The 18,842-nt window shown below is 46.3% G+C and overlaps 1 protein-coding gene across 2 annotated transcripts; it reads left to right on the top strand.

Annotated features, from left to right (window-relative positions):
• Positions 1 to 678: 678 nt before the first annotated feature.
• SRSF11 (serine and arginine rich splicing factor 11) lies at positions 679 to 18,663 on the top strand. 2 transcript variants are annotated; one of them, XM_052666903.1, is made up of 13 exons: positions 679 to 1,030; positions 1,174 to 1,311; positions 5,759 to 5,892; positions 9,814 to 9,923; positions 10,768 to 10,860; positions 12,061 to 12,110; positions 12,703 to 12,830; positions 13,512 to 13,593; positions 14,584 to 14,715; positions 15,211 to 15,300; positions 15,623 to 15,718; positions 16,301 to 16,439; positions 16,546 to 18,663. In XM_052666903.1, exons 2-13 carry the CDS (start codon positions 1,184 to 1,186, stop codon positions 16,741 to 16,743), a joined length of 1,380 nt encoding a protein of 459 aa, XP_052522863.1. In that variant the 5' UTR covers positions 679 to 1,030; positions 1,174 to 1,183; the 3' UTR covers positions 16,744 to 18,663. The 2 variants fall into 2 exon arrangements, with proteins under 2 accessions (XP_052522863.1, XP_052522862.1); XM_052666902.1 differs by having other exon boundaries at positions 939 to 1,030; positions 16,549 to 18,663.
• The last annotated feature ends 179 nt before the right edge of the window (positions 18,664 to 18,842 follow it).

Raw genomic sequence — 18,842 nt, 5'->3', positions numbered from 1 at the left:
TTCAAACACAAACCGTTGGGGGAAAAAAAAGCTTTTTCTGGTAAGTTCCATTGGACTTGTGAGCAGTGTTTGGTGCTAAACACCAGCGTGGGTCAGTGAGCACATGGCCTGAGAGCCCACCGCCTGTCAGGCACTTGCTTCTGATAGCAGGCTTGGTCTTTCTCATTTTTAACCACTGCTCCTTAGTTCATTGGCTTCCCTGGGCAATATTGCACAGGGAAACACTGAGCTTTCCCACTGCGTATTTCCCAAAGCACCGAGTGTCCGAGTTACGTTTAGTTTGTCCCTGTGAGAGGAAAATCTGTGGGCAGGAGCAAAGCTGGAGCCGGCCAGCTCTGCCATCGTGACAACAAATGGGAACGGCCAACTTCCCGAATTACTAGCGATCACTACTAAAGGAGCACCTTTACGCACTTTGGGAAATAACTGGGAAACGCGCAACCGCTCGCCGTGTAGCTGAGTATCAGCCATTGCTCCGCAGCACTCAGCGCACTGACGGCAGTGTGTGCACACAGCAGAGCCGCCCACCCCTGTGGGACAGCCCGCAGGCGGCCGGCAGCGAGCAGGGCCGCTCCCACGGCAGCGCCTCGGCGGCTGCTCGTTCAGCACGGATAGCACAGGGCCCGCCCGCCCGCCCGCTCCGTTAGGGACGGAGCAGAGCGCGGAGGTCGCACAGAGGACGCGTGGGACTCAGCGGCACCGCCGAAGCCTTCAGAGCCGTCCCGACGCACGAACACGACGCCAAACGCCTCGCAGCCGCCGGCCCCATCCCCGCTCCGCGCGTGTGCGATGCGTCCCGCGCGCCCCTGAGCACCCAGTACGCGTGCGCGGAGGCGGAGCGACGCTCTCCACACGGCTGCGCAGGCGCCGTTCCCGTGCCTTCCCGGGCGGGGCAAGGGACGCGCGCGTGCGCATGCGCGGTCGCCTGCGCTCCGCGCCGCGAGGCTGCGTGGGTCGGCGGGGCGCGCGCGCTGCGCCTGCGCGGGGGCGGCGGCGGGGGATTGTGGGATACTGCGGCCCAGGCAGGCTGGTGAGGCGGCCGCGCTGCGCGGCGGAGCTTCTGCGCCAGGCCGCGGTCCGCGGGAGGCCCGCCCGGCCCGGAGGGCGCAGCCGGGGGCCGCTCGGGCCTTGACGCGCTCTTCTCCCTTCTCTCCCCCCGCGGTGTGTTTGTAGCTCCGGCGCGATGGCCTCGAGCAGCGGCACCGACGTGATCCAGGTCACCAACGTCTCCCCCAGCGCCAGCTCCGAGCAGATGCGGACGCTCTTCGGTTTCCTCGGAAAGATCGAGGAGCTGCGCCTCTTCCCCCCGGAGTGAGTCCGCCGCCCTAGGCCCGTCTGCCTCCGCCCCCCTCCCTGCGCCCGCCTCCGTGCCCGCGGCCCGGCGGCCGCTCCCGCCCTGCTCCGCCGCCCTCCTGGAAGCGCTGCCGGCCTCGGAGCCTGCCGGGCCGCGGTTCTGCGGGCTCCCCTCGTTGTGGGACTGAGTTTCGGAGCTGAGGGCGAGCCTTAAAACGAGTGTTTTCCACTCGATCCTTGCTAAAAGTTCACTGCAAAACCGGCGGCCGGTGCTACGGTGTTTAACCGTAGTGGGACAGCCTGCTGCGAGGCGGCCTCGTTTTTCGTCGTTTGGTCTTCGATCCCTGCAAGCAGGTCTACATGTCCTGCTGTGCAGACTGTGGGTGCTGTGCGGGTTGGGTCGGCTGCTGGAAAGTCAGTGCTGGAGAAGAGAACGTGGAAGGAAGGGCAGTGTGTGACTGAAGCAGAGGCAGCGGCGGGTACGAGCGCTGCTTTGTTAGCAGCCGGGTAGCTGTGTGTGATGGCAGAGCCCGTGGTGCTCAGCACAGCCAACTGCATTTAAACAGATGCGATCACTGAGTGTGCTGCTTGGCATTTGCAGGTGTTGGCTGGTTTTTCAGGAGAGGTTATTGTTGGTAAAGTCTGTTCCCGAAGCTTTGTGCTGGTTTAGCTACATATTAACTTCATACGTTAAAGAATCACTTCTGCTGTTTCAGAAGGGAACAAAGCTCAGCCCAGCAACTTTGTTACCGTAGCTGAGGCAGCCAGCTGTGCTTGACTTGGCTCTGTTGCACAAACGTGTGAATTGCTGGCCCTGTAGGACCTTGCTCAGTGCAGCTGGTGGATCTGCCCTGGATTGCGTTGAAGTCTGCCATGCATGTACCCGAGGACTGGGTTACAGGAGAGATAAGGTGGCTTTGGAGAGCTTTGAATTGTATCCTCTTGTCTGTTGGATGCGTTGGACGCTGGGAGATAGCTAGTATCTTCAAGGCATCCTTTTGGCACATCCTAGTGTAAGGATGTTTCTGCACGCTGAGCTCCTGCTCTTCCCAGCTCACTTCTGCCTCCTTTGTTGTGGCACTGGTATTGTGGCTCTCACAGCTGTGTCAGGGAGGGCTCTGTGCTGGCGGAGGAGGAGGCAAAGTGGTGTGAATAACCTGAGATCCCAGATGTCTCAAAGCATTAAAGGTCACTGAGAACGTTTGGCCTATATTTCTTTTGTGTTTCAGATCTCTAAATGAAAGAGGATAATGCAGCATCATCCCTTAGGGTTGCTGTGAAGATCTTAGCCCTTTGTGTTGGAAGTTGTAGAAAAACCACTGAGGTGGTCAATAGAGAACAGGAAATGTAGTGTAACAAAATGGGTCTGGCACAGGAGATGCAGAAGATAACTGAATAGCTGTTGGAGTGAACTGTGTTGTATCTTAATGGAAAACTGGCTTTACTTAAAAACTCTGTATGCTGTTTAAATGAGGTAAGGTTGTGCAGTTGAAGTTGGAAAAGGCTTTTTTTCAGGCTGGGATTGCTTTTTTAACTTGGTGGTGGTGAGGATTTTTCCTGTTGCTCCCTTTGTGCCTCTGTCGGTGCGGAGGTGCCGCGCTGTGCGCCGCGCTGTGCCGGGAGGTGTGGCCACACTGGGTGATGGATGGTGGGAGGGGTGCTTGGGGTGTCTGGTTTCGTTGGAAGCCCAGGGGAGAAGAGTATTTGCCCACACTGTGGGTTCTTTCCTCTGCGCTGGAGGCTCTGCTGTTCCTTCTCCTATAAACTTGAGATCCTGACTCTGAGATGGGCAGAAGTGGAGGGAATGGGCTTCTGGCAGAGCTTACAAAATGTACGTGTGTACCATGTGTAACAAAATCGTACAGGATATATAATATAGAAAATTAAATTATATTGTATGCATCCACATAGGAATATTTTAAAAACATTTCTGCACACATGTTTAGAAGATGATCTCAGCATGTCTTGTTTACCATGTGGAGGCTGTCCTTCTATCAGAACGTACATTTCTGCTCTGAAATGTGGATGCAGAAATCAGTGTGGATTCTGGTCCTGTTGGTGGATGAGTGATCCAGTGCAGCAAACAGAGAAATTTATCAAGAGGAAAACGTATTTGCTGGAAAATCTAATCTACAGAGTGAGAGAATGATAAAATTAGGAGTGTATATTTTGACTTTGTAATTTGGATGTGGTGGTAATTGGCAAAATCTTTTGCCTTCTCTGTAATAATTGCAAGTGACAGTAAGGCAACAACTCTCCTCAGAAGAGCAGCTTTGCTTGGTTCTCAGTGCTGCATAGTTGCTGTGCTGGGAAAAGGATGACAACTCCTGTTGCAAAGTGAGGAGCATGGGTGGGTGTTGCTACTCTGGTTCTTCCCACCCTACTATGAATATGGTGATGCTGAAAGACATCTCCTACTTGCCCACTATTCATTGCAGCCTGAATGTTAGAGCAGCAGCAGTGTTGGTGTAAGCAGCAGGAAAATGCCTTCAGAAATATGATGTATTTGAAAAGCAGACTGTGATGTGGGGGAACTTGGAAGGAAGTATGTGGGGGTTTGGGAGGTGAGGGCTGGAATGCCCAGCTGTCCTGATGTGGGTCAGAACTGAGACGTTGTTGAGACACAGGAAATCATTGTGTGTCTCAGCAGGGGGGTTGGACTCGATGATCTCTGGAGTTCCCTTCCAACCCCTACAATTCTGTGATTCTGTGATTCCTTTGCTTGGTGGTGATGAAGGTTAGCTAGTTGTTGGCATTGGCACTGATGGAAGGAAAAAGGTGTCATTTTGTACTTCATATCATTCTTCTTTCTCCTGAATTGTGATAATCCCTGTTTTAAGTGATGAAAGACTTGGTCAGTTTTCCAGATAGAACAGTCTGGCAGTGGGATGCATTTTCAAAACTGTCCTGTTAATTGTCTCTGGGTGCTGGTTGGCAAAGGCAGGTCAGTGTGATGAAGACTCGGGGAGTGTTCTTGACAGCTGGCTCCTCTGCTGGTTGCTGCCTGAGAGCTGGGAGCAGCCTGGCCCTGGTTGGGAAGCACAGCATTAGGGACTTGATGCTGCTTCCTGTGCCTGCTGTGAATCTTCTGTAGGCAGCTCTTACCTCACCTGCTGTGCAGTTCTGTCTGCATAACATTTTCTTTTCCTGTCATGTAATTTGAATCAGTGACTAAAGGAAAATTTGCAGTTTTCATACAGTGTGGACTTTTGGAAATCTATTTTGGAACTTTACTGAGTTGATTTTGCCTTCATTCTTTCTGTTGTCGTTGTTTTCCCCCGGGGCTTGCACAGCCTGCCGTGCTTTCTTACTCTTGTAAGAAGGAGATCTTCCTAGTCTTTAAATGGACTCAAATTTTCCACGTTCTCTTTTGGATTTTCCATACCTGGGATTTTTGCACAGCCCTGTTGAGGCGCTCACTCTGAGCTGTGCAGTAGGCAGGGCCCGTCTTGCCAAGAGGCTTATGGTTACAGGTTGGCTGTCCAGGAGCTCTTTGCCCTTTTGTGTGATTTCATCTATAGCACTGCCTACGTGACAGTCCTGTTTGGTTTTGTTCTGTTACTGTTGAATAACAGGCATGTTCTGAGCAGCGTGCCTCCCTCTGAAGGGAGATGGGTGGGTTCTGTGCGTGTGTTTGGCAACACGGAGAAGCACAGTGAAGTTTGGGCTAGAAGCATTCATGAAACAGTGTTAAGAAGTAAAATAATTGTATTTTAATCACTGCCTTCTTTATAGTTTACTTCAAAAATCTAATCTGGGTGCTAAAGCAGAGAGTACACAGCTCCCATTTCTGAGGGCTTCTGCAGTATATATGTAAGATAGCTCTGTTGTCCTTGAGTAAAGTATTTCATAGAATCACAGAACAGCCTGGGTTGCAAAGGAGCACAACGCTCATCAGTTCCAACCCCTGCTGTGTGCAGGTCACCAACCAGCAGCCCAGGCTGCCCAGAGCCACATCCAGCCTGGCCTTGAATGCCTACAGGAATGGGGCATCCACAGCCTCCTTGGGCAGCCTGTTCCAGTGCCTCACCACCCTCTGGGTGAAAAACTTCCTCCTAATACCCAACCTAAAGCTCCCTTGTCTCACTTCAAACCATTCCCCCTTGTCCTGTCACCATCCACCCTCACAAACAGCTGTTCCCCTCCTGTTCAGCTCCCTAGAGACCTTGTTGACATTTATTTGTCATTTATTTGTCTCCTTCCTTTCTTACAGATAAGTAATGAGAACTAATTTGCCCGTAGGTGACTGCCATAGATATACCCTGCACAATGGAATTCATTTTCAGTTACAAACAAGGCAGTGGGATTATTTCTGTAATTTCATAAGAGAGCGTCTTCACTCCGTGTGATTTCTTCTATAAACCCATCTGACTTTCCGGTTCAGTGACAGGCAAGAGCAGGTAGCATGATGTCTCCTCACGACCGACTTGGTTTCATCTCATTGCTTTCTCTCCTTGTTTTCCAGTGACTCTCCTTTGCCCGTGTCATCCCGTGTGTGCTTTGTAAAGTTCCACGATCCCGACTCGGCGGTTGTGGCCCAGCACCTGACGAACACGGTGTTCGTCGACAGAGCGCTGATAGTCGTTCCGTATGCAGAAGGTTTGTGAATTGTTTACTGGTCTATGAAGCCAGCATATGATGACATTTTGTTCCAGTGTAGTTGGCAAAAATGAGCGTTAGGAAAATGCCAGACGTACGGCCATTAACGTTTAAAAACCCTTGGTATATTGCAATGGGCTCCTGGGCTACAAACCGCTTTTATTTAGCGGTGCTGAATGAAAACGGGAAGCTTGCCTCTGACTGGTTTTGTGTGTCTTAAGATTAGAATATGAACAGTTTAGGCAGAATTGCTTGCAAATTGTGCTCTTTATTGATGTCAGTGAGACATTTTCCTCAATGGAGTTCTGCAAACAGGCCAACGCTCAAGGGAGATTTTGCCTTATTCACCTGTGGGTGAATCTCTTCACGAGAATGTTTCTCCCTCCCCGAGAGTCCACGGGAGAGCAGCCAACACCTCTTTGGCATGAGCTGCCTTGCACCCGGTGGGGAGCTTCCCTGAAAAGCCATTCATTCACTCTCATTGTGAACTCCAGTATACCAAGGGTTTCAGTAGTCAGGATTGAATTTGAAAGTGAGATCTTCCGACAGGTGCCACATGGGCACTGGTAATAGTTTTTATTCCAAGTTTTCTTGTTCAGCCATGCTATATTTTAATAGAATTTCACTAAATAATAAACTCTTCTCTCTGTTATTTGTGTGTGTGATTTTTGTAGTGGAGAAGGCAAATGCAAAGCCCTTCCAGATGACTGAAAAACAGTGGGTCCTCTGCAGCTACAGGGGATTCTAGACATTAACTAAAGGCCAGCAAGCACTCAAGTCCCCAAGTGTTTTCCTGGTGTAACCACTTGTTAACTACATTTTCTCTTCTTCTTTTTATTTTTACATTTTAGGGTGTTACAGTAATTTGAAAGGCAATGAGCAGGGTTTTTGGAACTTAAAAACTGTGCTGAGAAGACACCTCTTCTTGCAGAAGTCTTATTAAACTCTTCTAGACTTGCTTTAGAAGTAATTGATTTCCATTGTACTGTTTTCTTGTACTGATTTACTTCTGAAATAATGGGTTTTCCCAAATGGCTTGAATTAAATACCACCTCTGCAGATTAAGTCATGCTACAGTAATAAATGTGGTGTACGGTCTGTGTTCAGACCTTTTATCACGACACTGTAATGCTATGAGGATGTCTTTGGAGGCCCGGGGAACCGTCTTGTCTTTGTATTCCTGCAATGTAAGAGAGATGGAAACTCAATTTCTGGAACGTAGGAATCTGCAGCGTGACCTTTGGTTGAGACATGCTGCTTTGGGGAGTGCAGAGCACATTCAGAAATTGCTGTGGAGTTACTGCTTCTGCTTTCCCTGCTCCAGGTATTACAGTGTAGTGGAGAGGCATCTCGGTCTCCTCTTTGTATGAAAGCATGACCTAGTAACAGTCCATCAGTCCGTACCAAAACGTTCTGCAAGGCCCGTGCTGGCAGATGTCAGCATTTAGCTTTTCCAGCAAGGATAAAAACGATACCTCTGTCAGTCTGACTCGTCCATTGTGCTGCACGTGGGTAAAGCTGGCACGTCAAAAACTCTGCCCAGTAGTTTCAGTCTTGTTTAAAGTTGCATTTTAACGGGCCTCTTTAAGTCACAGAGTTCCTCATGGGCTGTTCCTTATGGTACTGCAGAGATTCGGAGTGTGAGCAGTTCTGTCACGAGGATGTGGCACATCGCAGCCGCGTGCTCAGCCAGTAAGGCTCTGCCCTCGTTTGGTAACCACGGGCTTCTGCCCCTGCACGGGAGCAAGGCTGCGCTCTGGCTGCGTGCTGCCGGCTCCCAGTTCAACGCGTTACTTAAGAGATCCTTCAAAGCACGGTGAAATTGCTCATGTGCTGAAAGTCAGGCAGATCTCAACTGCTGTGCTGAACCGGGCCCTCACGCCTCCTATTTTCTGCTGTGATAATTCTGTTTTAATATTGCCTGTCGCTAAAGTAAATGTTTATTATCTGTCTAGTGCAATAATTATCCCATACATCACAAGCGCACTCCAGTTTTAGCACACACAGACATTTTGGTGTTGGCTGTTGCTTTGTGTTGTAGAGCTATACACAAAGTCTACGGTAAGGTTTAGTCTTCATTGTAATTTTCACTGTGATATTCCTAGATTTGGAAGGAACTCTAAGATTAAAGATGGCTGGGGGGGTATCTAGGTTCTTTGGTTAATGTTTGTTTCTTTTGTCTGTTTCTTTTTCTTTCATTTCTACATATTCATACAGTATTTCATGGTTCTAACAAAGCAGCAGTAAAAAAAGCTCTTGAAGCATGAAAATTAACTGGTGAGGGGCCTCATTGCTTTTTTAAAATTGTAGTTTATTTATTTCTAAATACTTTTTTAAGAAACGAGTAGAGGATCAGATGCATGATTTTTTTTTAATGAATGCAGATCTTCTCTGAGGTGTCTGGAGATGAGTGAGGATTTGTGTCTAGCTGCCGGAAATGTTGTAGCTGCACTAACTTGAAATGTTTAGCTGTAATTGATAAATATCCTCTGAGACATAATTTTGCATGCGAAATTACCCCATAATCTCTCTGTAGGTATGTTAATATATTTATGCCTTAATGCCCTTTATCTAAGTGACCTTTTTCCCCTCCTCTCCCTCCGTAACTTTTGGTATCTAAATTGATGGCAGCTCAATGACACGAGCCAGATAACAGTGCTGTGTGTTGTACATTTGTTTGTATTATCGGCACTTCTCAGTATAGGTGGGAGGAACCATTACCTTTATTTAACAGTGGTTTTTCTTTTTTGTTGTTGTGTTTTACAGTTCTTTTCCCTGGTTCAGCCTGAACTATATACCAGGCCCTGCTGAAAATACCACCCAACAGTTTTCTTCTGCAGCTTATCCAGTTTCTCTTAAGTGCCCTGTACATATTGTATGTTTTATGATGAGATGCAGTTTCTTAATATGTATTACAGAAACACTACTGGTATTTGCAAATATTTAGTAAAATTGTTTTATTGAACTCTCATTTTGGGGGCTTGGGCACATTAACAAATTAATCCATCTGTATAGGGCTTTTGCTGTTGGATAGAATGTAAAGCACCTGCATAAGTACTTGTTTCGTGGTAGGAGCCTTCAAATTATCCGTGCAGAGCAGGCAGTGCAGTAAGACGCTTGTCTTAGTTGGCTGCAAGATTTGGGGCCAGAAGTTTCTTCCGTAGCAGCATTGTTGGTACAATAAGCATGGCACATATTGGAACATAAGCATTTTACTGCACAGGTAAGGAATGTGCCACGACGTACTGTACGTATGCACCCGCAGACACTCACACACAGCCCGTATGGGAAGATCTGCAGGGCCTGTCCTTTTTATTTGACAAGTCAGCAAAAGCCCTACGCTTGATTCAGCAAAAGATATTGCCGTACCTTCTCTTTAAGTTTGACAAATTTGATGTGGTAGGTGTAAAAGAAAACATAGTGAACTGTACCATATTATTAACCCCTAAATCAAACTTTTTTTGTCTTGTGTATCTTGATTTTTCTGTGTGCTTTGTAGTGAAGCAGCCGACACGAGTCGTTGTTCATAAAACAGCTTTTGAAAGTTGAGAGCACACCCCTGGAGAACCGACTGTGCTTGCTTACGTTTGGTTCATGACTTAAAAATCGAGTACAGGTGATGAAATCTTGGCAGTGTTAACAAAAAAGTAGTGTGTATTGTGCTATTTTTTTTTTGCTCTAGATACTTAACCATTTGTAGAGAAAAAGGAACAGTCAGATTTTCACGCATTGAAGTTTCATTCTGACAAAAAAAAAAAATTAATGATAAATATTAATAGCCATCAAGCTTTGTATTTTAGCAAACATAAGTACTTTCAACAAACTCAGGTGGTGTATCAGGGAGACATTTTCTTGGGTGTATTTGTGTATTTTCTGCTTTAGAAAAAGGATGCATTCTAATGCCCGGCTATTTCTCTGCAGGAGTCATTCCTGATGAGACTAAGGCTTTGTCTCTCTTGGCACCAGCCAATGCTGTGGCAGGTCTGCTGCCTGGAGGTGGACTCCTGCCTACTCCCAACCCACTTTCTCAGGTAGGCTTTCTGGTTGGTCGGATGAAGGGAACCCACCTGGCCGCTCGCTTGCTTCTTGCCAGCTGTTGGTTTCCAGTCAGAGCCACTGTCGTGCCGATGCCGAGGCACGGAGTGTCTGAGCTTGGGCTCCTTATGGAGGGCGTTGTTGCAGCGCTCCGATACGGTTTCTGTCAGCATGTTGATGAGCTGCTAGGAGTGCTTCCCTTCCCTGTGTGCCGTGCAGGAGTCTCACAGCTCCGTCTGCACCTCAGCTCTCTTTTCTCTCCACTGTTCGCTTACTGACAGACCTGAGAGGAGCAGAGACCTTATGGGTGGAGCTGAAATTCCTGCATTTCAAGAGAGCGTTGTGCTGTGGAGAAATAACTTCCAGTAACATTCAGCTGAGGGAGGAGAAAGTCACAGCGTGCGTTTGCTCTTTAAATACACAGAAATCATGTGGAAGATGAACAATAAAAAAACACATGTATATTACAGAATAAAAAGTCCAACACATCTTATTAGAGCACAGAAGCAAAGTGCAGGAGGCAGATCTGTAAGGGTAGAAGGCTTCATTAGCTCTGCGTTTTTCAGATCTTCTTCAGCTTGTGCTTTTTGCGCTCCTGCGTGTGACTTCTCTCATTTGTGACTGTGAAAGATGAACTCGCACTGAGTTGTTCAGGAGCTCAGAGCTGGGCTTTGAATCCTGGGCAAAGTTACGGAAGAATGAGGTCACTGGCTCAGAAACTTCGAGTGAATTTCCCTGGTAACCCCTGACAGCTTCACGTTAGGATATTTATGGATCGTGTGGAGACTTTTAAGGGTTTGTATCGGTTGAACGTTGCTCTAATTGCTGCCTTTGTTACAGATTGGTGCTGTTCCTTTAGCTGCTCTCGGAGCTCCTGCTCTCGATCCTGCCCTTGCTGCTCTCGGGCTTCCTGGAGCAAACTTAAACTCTCAGGTGTGTCGCACGTTCTCTTAGGTGTCACCACTGTATTAAATAACAAGCTCAAGATCTGGAATTTGGCTTTTTTTGCTGCCCTCTTCTCCAATGAAAAGCAATTTTCAGTTACATCAGTTCAGCAGCCACTGTCTGAAAACCCCATGATTGATTTTCCTCTTTAGAAGAAATGGTATCTGCAGTACTTTTACATTCAGTGCTACAAGAACCTATGAATAGTTTGAGATGAACAGTGGAATGCTTCGGATGCATCATTACCATCCTGTGAGTCTGTCTTGTGACAGATCAGCAGTAAAAAATGATGGTTGGCTCCTTCATTCTGTACTGGTAGGAAACACCAAGACTTGGTTAGATTGTGGCTTTGTAACTGGGGAAAAGAAAAAAGATTGTGAGTACTAAGAAACAGTGAGTAGAACACTGAGTTAATGTCTGAGGTGTGAGAACCAGGCACTGCATGGAGAGCATAACCTACAGATGAAAGAAGCATTTATTAATTGCAGTGCTGAGGAAATTCCTCATCTAGCATTCTATTTATGCAAGCCTCGTTTGCCAACAAATGCAAATAATACCAACATGGAAATGAAAGAAGGAAAAAATAAGCATTTTAAAATGCTTTTTAGAAAAATATACATTTGGAATGATTATTTCCTTTGTCCATTAAGCCAGTTGGACTGCAAGACTGGGTTCTGCAGTGGCTGCCTCTCTGTGTTGAGGCTGCTGGAAACAAAAGGCTTTGCTTTGTTAACGTACTGTTGGTTCAGGAAGTGGCAGAGGTGGTAATGCCTGCATTTACTGAAGTGCTGCAGAAAGAACTTAATGCCATTCTTGGAGTGGAGGAACTGCTTGTTTTTTAAGTTGACACTGAGAGCTTCTGCTGGGCATGTGTCTAATTAAGTCTGTGTTCTTGAAGTAACAGTGAGCTAACCTGTGCATAGAATAAGTGTTCATTTTCATCTGGAAGTGCTTTGATTCTGTCTGGGAAAGGCTGCTTGGCTCTTTGGGGAACAAAAAGTGTCCTCAAAATGCAGCAGGCAGCCGCTCATCCCCCCCAAGCTCTGAAACAGAGCGGTGCATCTGTCTGTCTGTAACTTGTTGGGGGGCTGCTCGCTTGCAGAGGCTGCTTTGGTCACTGCTGGTGGAACACTGGCATCTTCAGCACGTGCTTCTTCCAACGTGATTTTAACTTGTTCCCCCCCACAGTCTCTTGCAGCAGATCAACTCCTCAAACTGATGAGCACAGTGGATCCAAAGTAAGTTTTGTTACTTACAAGCAGTTGTACTTGGGGAAACGCTTTCTTTTGGGATGATGCCTGTGATTCAGAGCCCCACCTCTGTGCTACTGGATCTAATTAAGGTTGGAGAAACCTCGTGCTGTGAGGTCATTGCTGATTCTGTCTGCTCTGGTGGGGAGAAGAGGACATTAAACTAAGATTATTCTGCTTTGGGTCAATGAAATAATAATTATTGTAGATATAGAATACCCAGTCAGTCTCTGCCATTTCATTTTGCTAGAGACAAAAAGTTTCCTGTATGCAATTTTGGTCGCTCTTGTGCCTGTGATGTAATGGTGCAGCTTGCAGACAGAGCCCTGGAGAGCAATATGGCTGAGAACGAGCCAAGATGAGCAGCAACTGTAAATGACTGCATAACAGTCCTTATTTATTGTTATTGATGGCTTACTGAGAGCCATGTTTGCTGCTGTTTTGTACGGCTGTCTCCATCACAGGCTTATTTCTCTGTTACCTGAATGGTAGGCTGCAAACTGGCAGTGTGGGCTGTGGGCTTGTGTGTTTTGGATATATAAATATACTGAATGCCTGAATTGCTGCTTTTGTTCTCCAGGTTGAACCATGTAGCTGCAGGTCTTGTTTCACCAAGTCTGAAATCAGATACCTCCAGTAAAGAAATAGAAGAAGCTATGAAAAGAGTACGAGAAGCACAGTCGTTAATTTCTGCTGCTATAGAGCCAGGTGATTTTCCATTGTAGCATCCTTCATTCGTGGAGGTGGTTGGACATCATGTCTGTTCACTACTGGTTTCATGCCTTTGTCTTCTGTGGTGGCTGAATTTCTAATTCACTGGTGTGAACACATTCATTGCTGCACTGTGCTGCAGCTGTCCTGGAGATGCAGGGAGACTTAACCTCAGATTATGTTTGCTCTTGGCAATGATTTCCTTTCTTTTAATTCCTGATCTGTGGACAATGCTTTCTTTTCCTTTTTTTTGTGTGTGTGTGATTCAGTTCTGCAGTGATGAGGTGTAGGAGTGTTGCAGCAGTTTGTTCACAGATGTGCCCAGTAGGAATGAGAAGTAACTTGGATCAAATTGAAAGCAATCTGAGAGGTGCCTTAGCCCTCATAAGCTAGCAGAAGGGATTTTAACAGAGCTCCTCATTGCCTTCCAGCTGCTATTCTCTAAGTGGCTTAAATTAAAAATTTCCTGGATTTTGACTTCAGTTTTGCACCTGAATTTGTGGATTTTTATTTCATGCCTGTCTTTGTCATCTGTTCTTCTGAGAAAAAGGAGAGCTGCAGTTCAACTTCTTTGTTGCATTACATCTACAGTGTGAAGTCCAACTTGGTTTTCTTTATAAAATGTTCTTGGGTACTAAAATAAAACTAAAAAAAGAAACTTCTTCTTTTTAACTCCAGACAAAAAAGATGAAAAAAGAAGGCATTCAAGGTCAAGATCGCGCTCGAGGAGGAGGAGGACACCTTCTTCATCCAGACACAGGTAGTTACTGGATGTGCTTCTAAAAGCAAAACAAAAACAGCACTGCTGGAACGATGTGTTCAGCATCACTTCTTTGGAGCTGACACTTGGAGGCATGGGAGAGTTGTGAGGAAAGCTGTGAGTGGTTTGCCTGAACGGCAGTGTGGGATGAAGGCCTGCTCCTGTTTCTGTAGGAAGGGTTGGAGAGCAATGCTTGCAAAAATGCCTTCAAAAATCCTTTAAACTACAGCAGCAAGAACTTCAGGAGCAGCTGAGCAGCACGTCTGCTGATGTGGCTTCCTTGCCTATGTGAGTTTGGGCTGGTTTAAAAAACCAGGCTACTTATTTCAGAAAAGCAGCAGCTTAGCACAAGCCTTGATTTTGCACGGCTCTTACTGCTGCCAACCATTTCAGTTGCAGGCAGTCAGTTTTACGACGTTTCCTTAAACCTCTCCTCTTTTTTCAATATCTTTCCAACATGCTCATGTGGAAATGACAGCTTGTCTTAAAACCAAGCACTGGGAGACTTGTGTGAGCACCGGTATTTGTGCTCAGAATCTGTGGGCTGCTTGTTTCTTGTATGTGCAGCACATTCTGTTTGATCTGCTCACATATCCTGACTAGGATGTTAATGCTGACCTGCCTAAGCAGAAGTACTGTTGGCTTATTTGTAATGTCAGCTTGTCAACTCCCAGTCAGACAGCGTGTGCCAGCAGCCTTTGTGAAGCTGTTATAACTGACCTGCTCTTTGCACTTCTTTGCTGTTTGCCCATCAGGTCAGTATTTGGGTTTGGTGTTCTAAACATTTCTTCACACCTCAATAGTACTTGCCACTTTTCCTCTCCAGTAGGTCTGCTATTTTCCTGCAAGCAGGGCGTTAGGAGAGCTGGCTGAAAATCCACTCGTTTGGTTGCTTGGTTTTCTGTACTCTTTTTTTTTGTTTCCTCCACTGCAACGCAGTTAGCATGAATCTGATCAGCATTTCATGTATTCAACTCTCACTTTTGGTAGACGGTCAAGAAGCAGATCAAGGAGAAGGTCCCATTCAAAATCAAGAAGCAGGAGGCGATCTAAAAGTCCCAGGCGAAGGAGATCTCATTCCAGAGAGAGAAGTAGAAGATCAAGGAGCACATCCAAAACCAGGTAATCCTTCAGTAGTCTATTTGCTAGTGATTGAGTTGTAAAATTCAGGTGTTTAATTTAAAAGAGGGACCTGTGGCTTTGTAGTAACAGCAGTCTCTTGTTATGTCCTTGTAGATCTTGCCCTGTGTGTGTGCAGCCAGCTGTGTGCACTGTGCAGGCTGTGCTTTTCCACAGAGCTGCCAGGCACTGGGCTTAGCTGTGGTTCTGCATGGGCTGCCTCTGGGAAACAGGGAATGTGGGCATCCAGGCTTACAGATCTTGTGCTGTTTGCACACAGTAGTTTTCATAACAAAACTGTTCTTATATTTCTTAATAGGCAATTGTCTTTTGGGTTTCTTGTCTATCGAAATCGATGTGACTAGAAAAAAAAAGATAAAATATATGCTATGCAATGAAACTGTCGTGTCTTCATTCATTTTTCTGTATAGCAGAAGTAGCGAATGCTGCTTGAATAGCCTGCAAATGACTTAACATAAATGTCTGTTTTACTGACAGGGATAAAAAGAAAGAAGAGAAAGAAAAGAAACGTTCTAAGACTCCCCCCAAGAGCTACAGCACAACGAGGAGATCCAGAAGCACAAGCAGGTATGGAGACTTGTGGGAAACCTGATGGTTCTCTATTTCCAGCATACCTGGTCCACATCAGTGGAAATAAGTCTTGTAATTAGTAGGGTGGAGATAATCAGGGATGGGATACATGGGGCAGCGGTTTCTTCGTTAAGGTGGTGGTGTAATAGCAAGTGGCTCACTCTGCTGATAGCAGCTGCGTGGGCTTTGCAGTACTGCTGGCAGTAGGTACCAGCTTCCACTTATATTGCATATTTACTACCTCTAGAGCTCATTCTGGAGCCACGGATGTATTTGGAGCTTAAAAACAAACAAAGGCTTTAATGATTCTTTCCTGCAGAGAAAGACGGCGCAGAAGAAGCAGGAGTGGAACACGGTCACCTAAAAAGCCCAGGTCACCTAAAAGGAAAATGTCACGGTCCCCATCTCCCAGAAGGTCAGTGAGCTCTTGGCTGAAAAATGCATCCAGGGCAAAACTCCTAACGTGAACGGAAGCACAGAGCGCCGTGGGGTTGGACTGCAGGTGGCACGAACACGGCTTGTCTCTTCTCCCTGTCAGCTGCCTCCTTGAGAGGAGTGGATCCGCTGCCTCCTTTAGCATAACTTAATGAGCTTCAGGAATGGAGCTTCTGTACAGCAGCACCCAGGAGCTCCACACCAGGGCTGTTCAGGGCGGAGGAGCAGCAGGCAGCCGGCACCTTTGGCTCTGTGCACTGCTGCTCAGCTGACTTCTGCTGGACACCTGATCGTCTCCCCTCCAGCAGGCGGTTCCTTAGTGAAGCACTGAGTTTGGCTTTGTTAGCAGAAGCGCAGCTGTCGCTCTGTGGTGGCTGTGTTTGATCAGAGCTGAGGAGTGGGGATGTTTGGTTGTTTTCTGAAAGCAGGTGGCACTGCGTTGCCCGTAGTTCGTTCTGCCTTTGGATTTTTTAGGCACTGCGGGTGACGGTCTGGGCGTAATTTGGGTTCTGTCCATGCAATGGTGTGATTGTGGTTTTCATTCCGTATTTTATCACTGTAGGCATAAAAAGGAAAAAAAGAAGGATAAAGACAAAGAGAGAAGTAGAGATGAGAGGGAACGGTCAACCAGCAAGAAAAAAAAAAGCAAAGACAAAGAGAAGGATCGGGAACGGAAATCTGAGAGCGATAAGGATGTGAAAGTATGTTTAAGGACCTGTTTATCTTCCCCGCCTCTGCTGCAGAGCTGGCCTTGTGCTTCAGGGGCTGTGAAAGCAAGTTTTAATTTGTTTTCTTATCTCGGCAAAGCAGGTCACAAGGGATTATGATGAAGAGGAACAGGGATATGACAGCGAGAAGGAGAAAAAGGAAGAAAAGAAAATGGCAGATTCCTCTTCTCCGAAAGTAAAGGAGTCTGCGGCTGAGAAAGGAAGCGGCGAATCAGCAAGGGAGTCCAAAGTAAATGGGGATGATCACCACGAGGAGGACATGGATATGAGTGACTGAATTTTGCCTTGGCAGTGAACACGGCTGCAGACGTGCATCAGTGTCATTCCTGTGTGATTCTTTTATGCTGTACTTGTTAATCCTAAATCTAGATGTATACAGCTCCAAGCTATACATGGTTTGTAAGGCTCCTGATACTAACTCACATCAAAAGCTTTCTAGAAAGGTAACCATCCTTGTTATGGCCGAAAGGGATTGCGTAGCCAAGCAATTTTTACTAACTTGGTGATGCTTCAAGCAAAAGTAAAAAGCTGCATGCATCTACAGCAGGCATGGACTGTTTGTTGTATGATCTCCTGTAGTAAATCAGCTCACTTATGATAGTGTTTCTAGACTTTGATTCATTGCAGTAATAGAGCAGTTTAGGGAATGCACTGACTGCATGTTGATTGTGGCAGAAACATCCTAAATGTTCTAAAATCCTACAACATACAGTGGATCTCCTTAAGGGTCTTAAGTGTGACTACACAGAAAAACAAATTGACAGTTCATCTGAAAAGAAGCATTCTGACATAGGTAGGGTTTGTTTTGTTCTAAGCCACGTGGCTGGGCTTCTGTTTTTGGGGTTTTTGTTTTGTCTTTGGTTTTTGTTTCCTTGTTTTTTTCCCCCCTGGGTTTTGTTCTGGCTTTGACAAAGTTAAAATGCACTGACCTTCTGGAGGGCTGACTTCCACCTGTGGGTTCCAGTCTTTCACCCCTTGGTTCCCATCCACCCCAGGCAGCAAGAAGTGACGAGCTGTAAATGGTTCTGAGCTTCTGTGCTTCAGCTTGGGAAGTGAGAATCCCTGCTTGATCAGTGCCCGGTGATTACAAGTCAGTAGTAATTGCAGTTCTCCCAATCAGGTTGTTCTATCTGCTCGTGAGCTGAACCCGTGGGTACAAGGTAGTGCATTTTAAAATTGACCTTTGTATGCTTTTAAAAGCAAGTCTACTTGATAATGTACTTTCTACTTGATCTCAAGTTGTATAAACTGATTTGTGTTGCTGTCACTGCAGTAGTAATCTTATGCACACAGTGATTCCACGTTATATGCAAGGTAGTTAGGCAAGCAGTTTTCTTAGTTACAGAAGTTCAACAGCTTTTACTTTTGTGCAGGTAAAAAGACAAAAGTAGGCTACAGTCTGTGCCATGTTGATGTACAGTTTCTGAAATTGTTTTACAGAACTTTGATAATAAAACCCTTAAACTTATACTCCTGTTCCTATAAAACTGTACTGGTATTTATTTACACTGCTGAGTGTGTGAGACTTGACCTCGTTGTTTTCTTCACTCACCTACTGCAAAAAGTCCGTCAGAGCTCCCCCTTGTGGTAAGAGCTGCGAGCGCAGTGACAAAGCTGCTCTGCCGCAGGGAGCTCTGAGTGGCTGCGAGCGGAGGGAACGGGCCTGAATGGCAGGAAGGGGCAAATGCTTTTTAAAAGAAACGTGGCTTTGTAAATCCTTTTGTATTTCCATTGATCTTTTATCTTCAGGATGCGAACGGAAGGCGCAGCAGCAGGAAGCAGCGAGTGCTTTGTGTGCATACAGCGAGTCTGGGAAGGAAGCTGTGAGTGGCACTTGAACTTCTTGAATCCCCTGGCTCTGACCGCCTGCTTTTTAATCTGCCCTTTGGCCATAGGAGAAGTGAATTTGCCATTTACAGATGCAGTGTCATTTTTTAGACTTTGTAGAAATGTAAATTTTTACCAACTGTTTTGAGTATTTTGTCAATACAGAGAGGTATATGTCATAAAACCAGTTCTAGCCTTTTATTTCTGACCGTGCAGAGAACATGATAGTTCTTGTAATAAAATACGGACACAGATGAGGTGCATGATGTCTTCATAGATGTGCCTTTTTAGTTGTCATCAGGATATTTATATGTGAAGTCTAAGAACATGAAACAATTTATAGTAATAAAGTAAACCTCCTTGATCCTTAGCCGTTGGTGTTGTGGAAGTCATTAACGTGCCGTGCGTTAACGAGCCGGATCCTTCACAGGGCTCTGAGTGAAGGTGGGAAGTGCAGCACCAGCTTGTGTTTAACGGTCTCACGGCTTGCAGCTCAGCCTATAGCAAAGTGTCTCCTCTGTGCTGCATCCTCAGGCTGCCTGAGATCCC

The sequence above is a fragment of the Tympanuchus pallidicinctus genome, unplaced genomic scaffold (assembly GCF_026119805.1).
Source record: "Tympanuchus pallidicinctus isolate F22 unplaced genomic scaffold, pur_lepc_1.0 scaffold7, whole genome shotgun sequence".
Classification (NCBI taxonomy): Eukaryota; Metazoa; Chordata; class Aves; order Galliformes; family Phasianidae; genus Tympanuchus; species Tympanuchus pallidicinctus.
The sequence above is the reverse complement of the archived record's forward strand: the minus strand, read 5'-3'. Positions and strand labels throughout refer to the sequence as shown.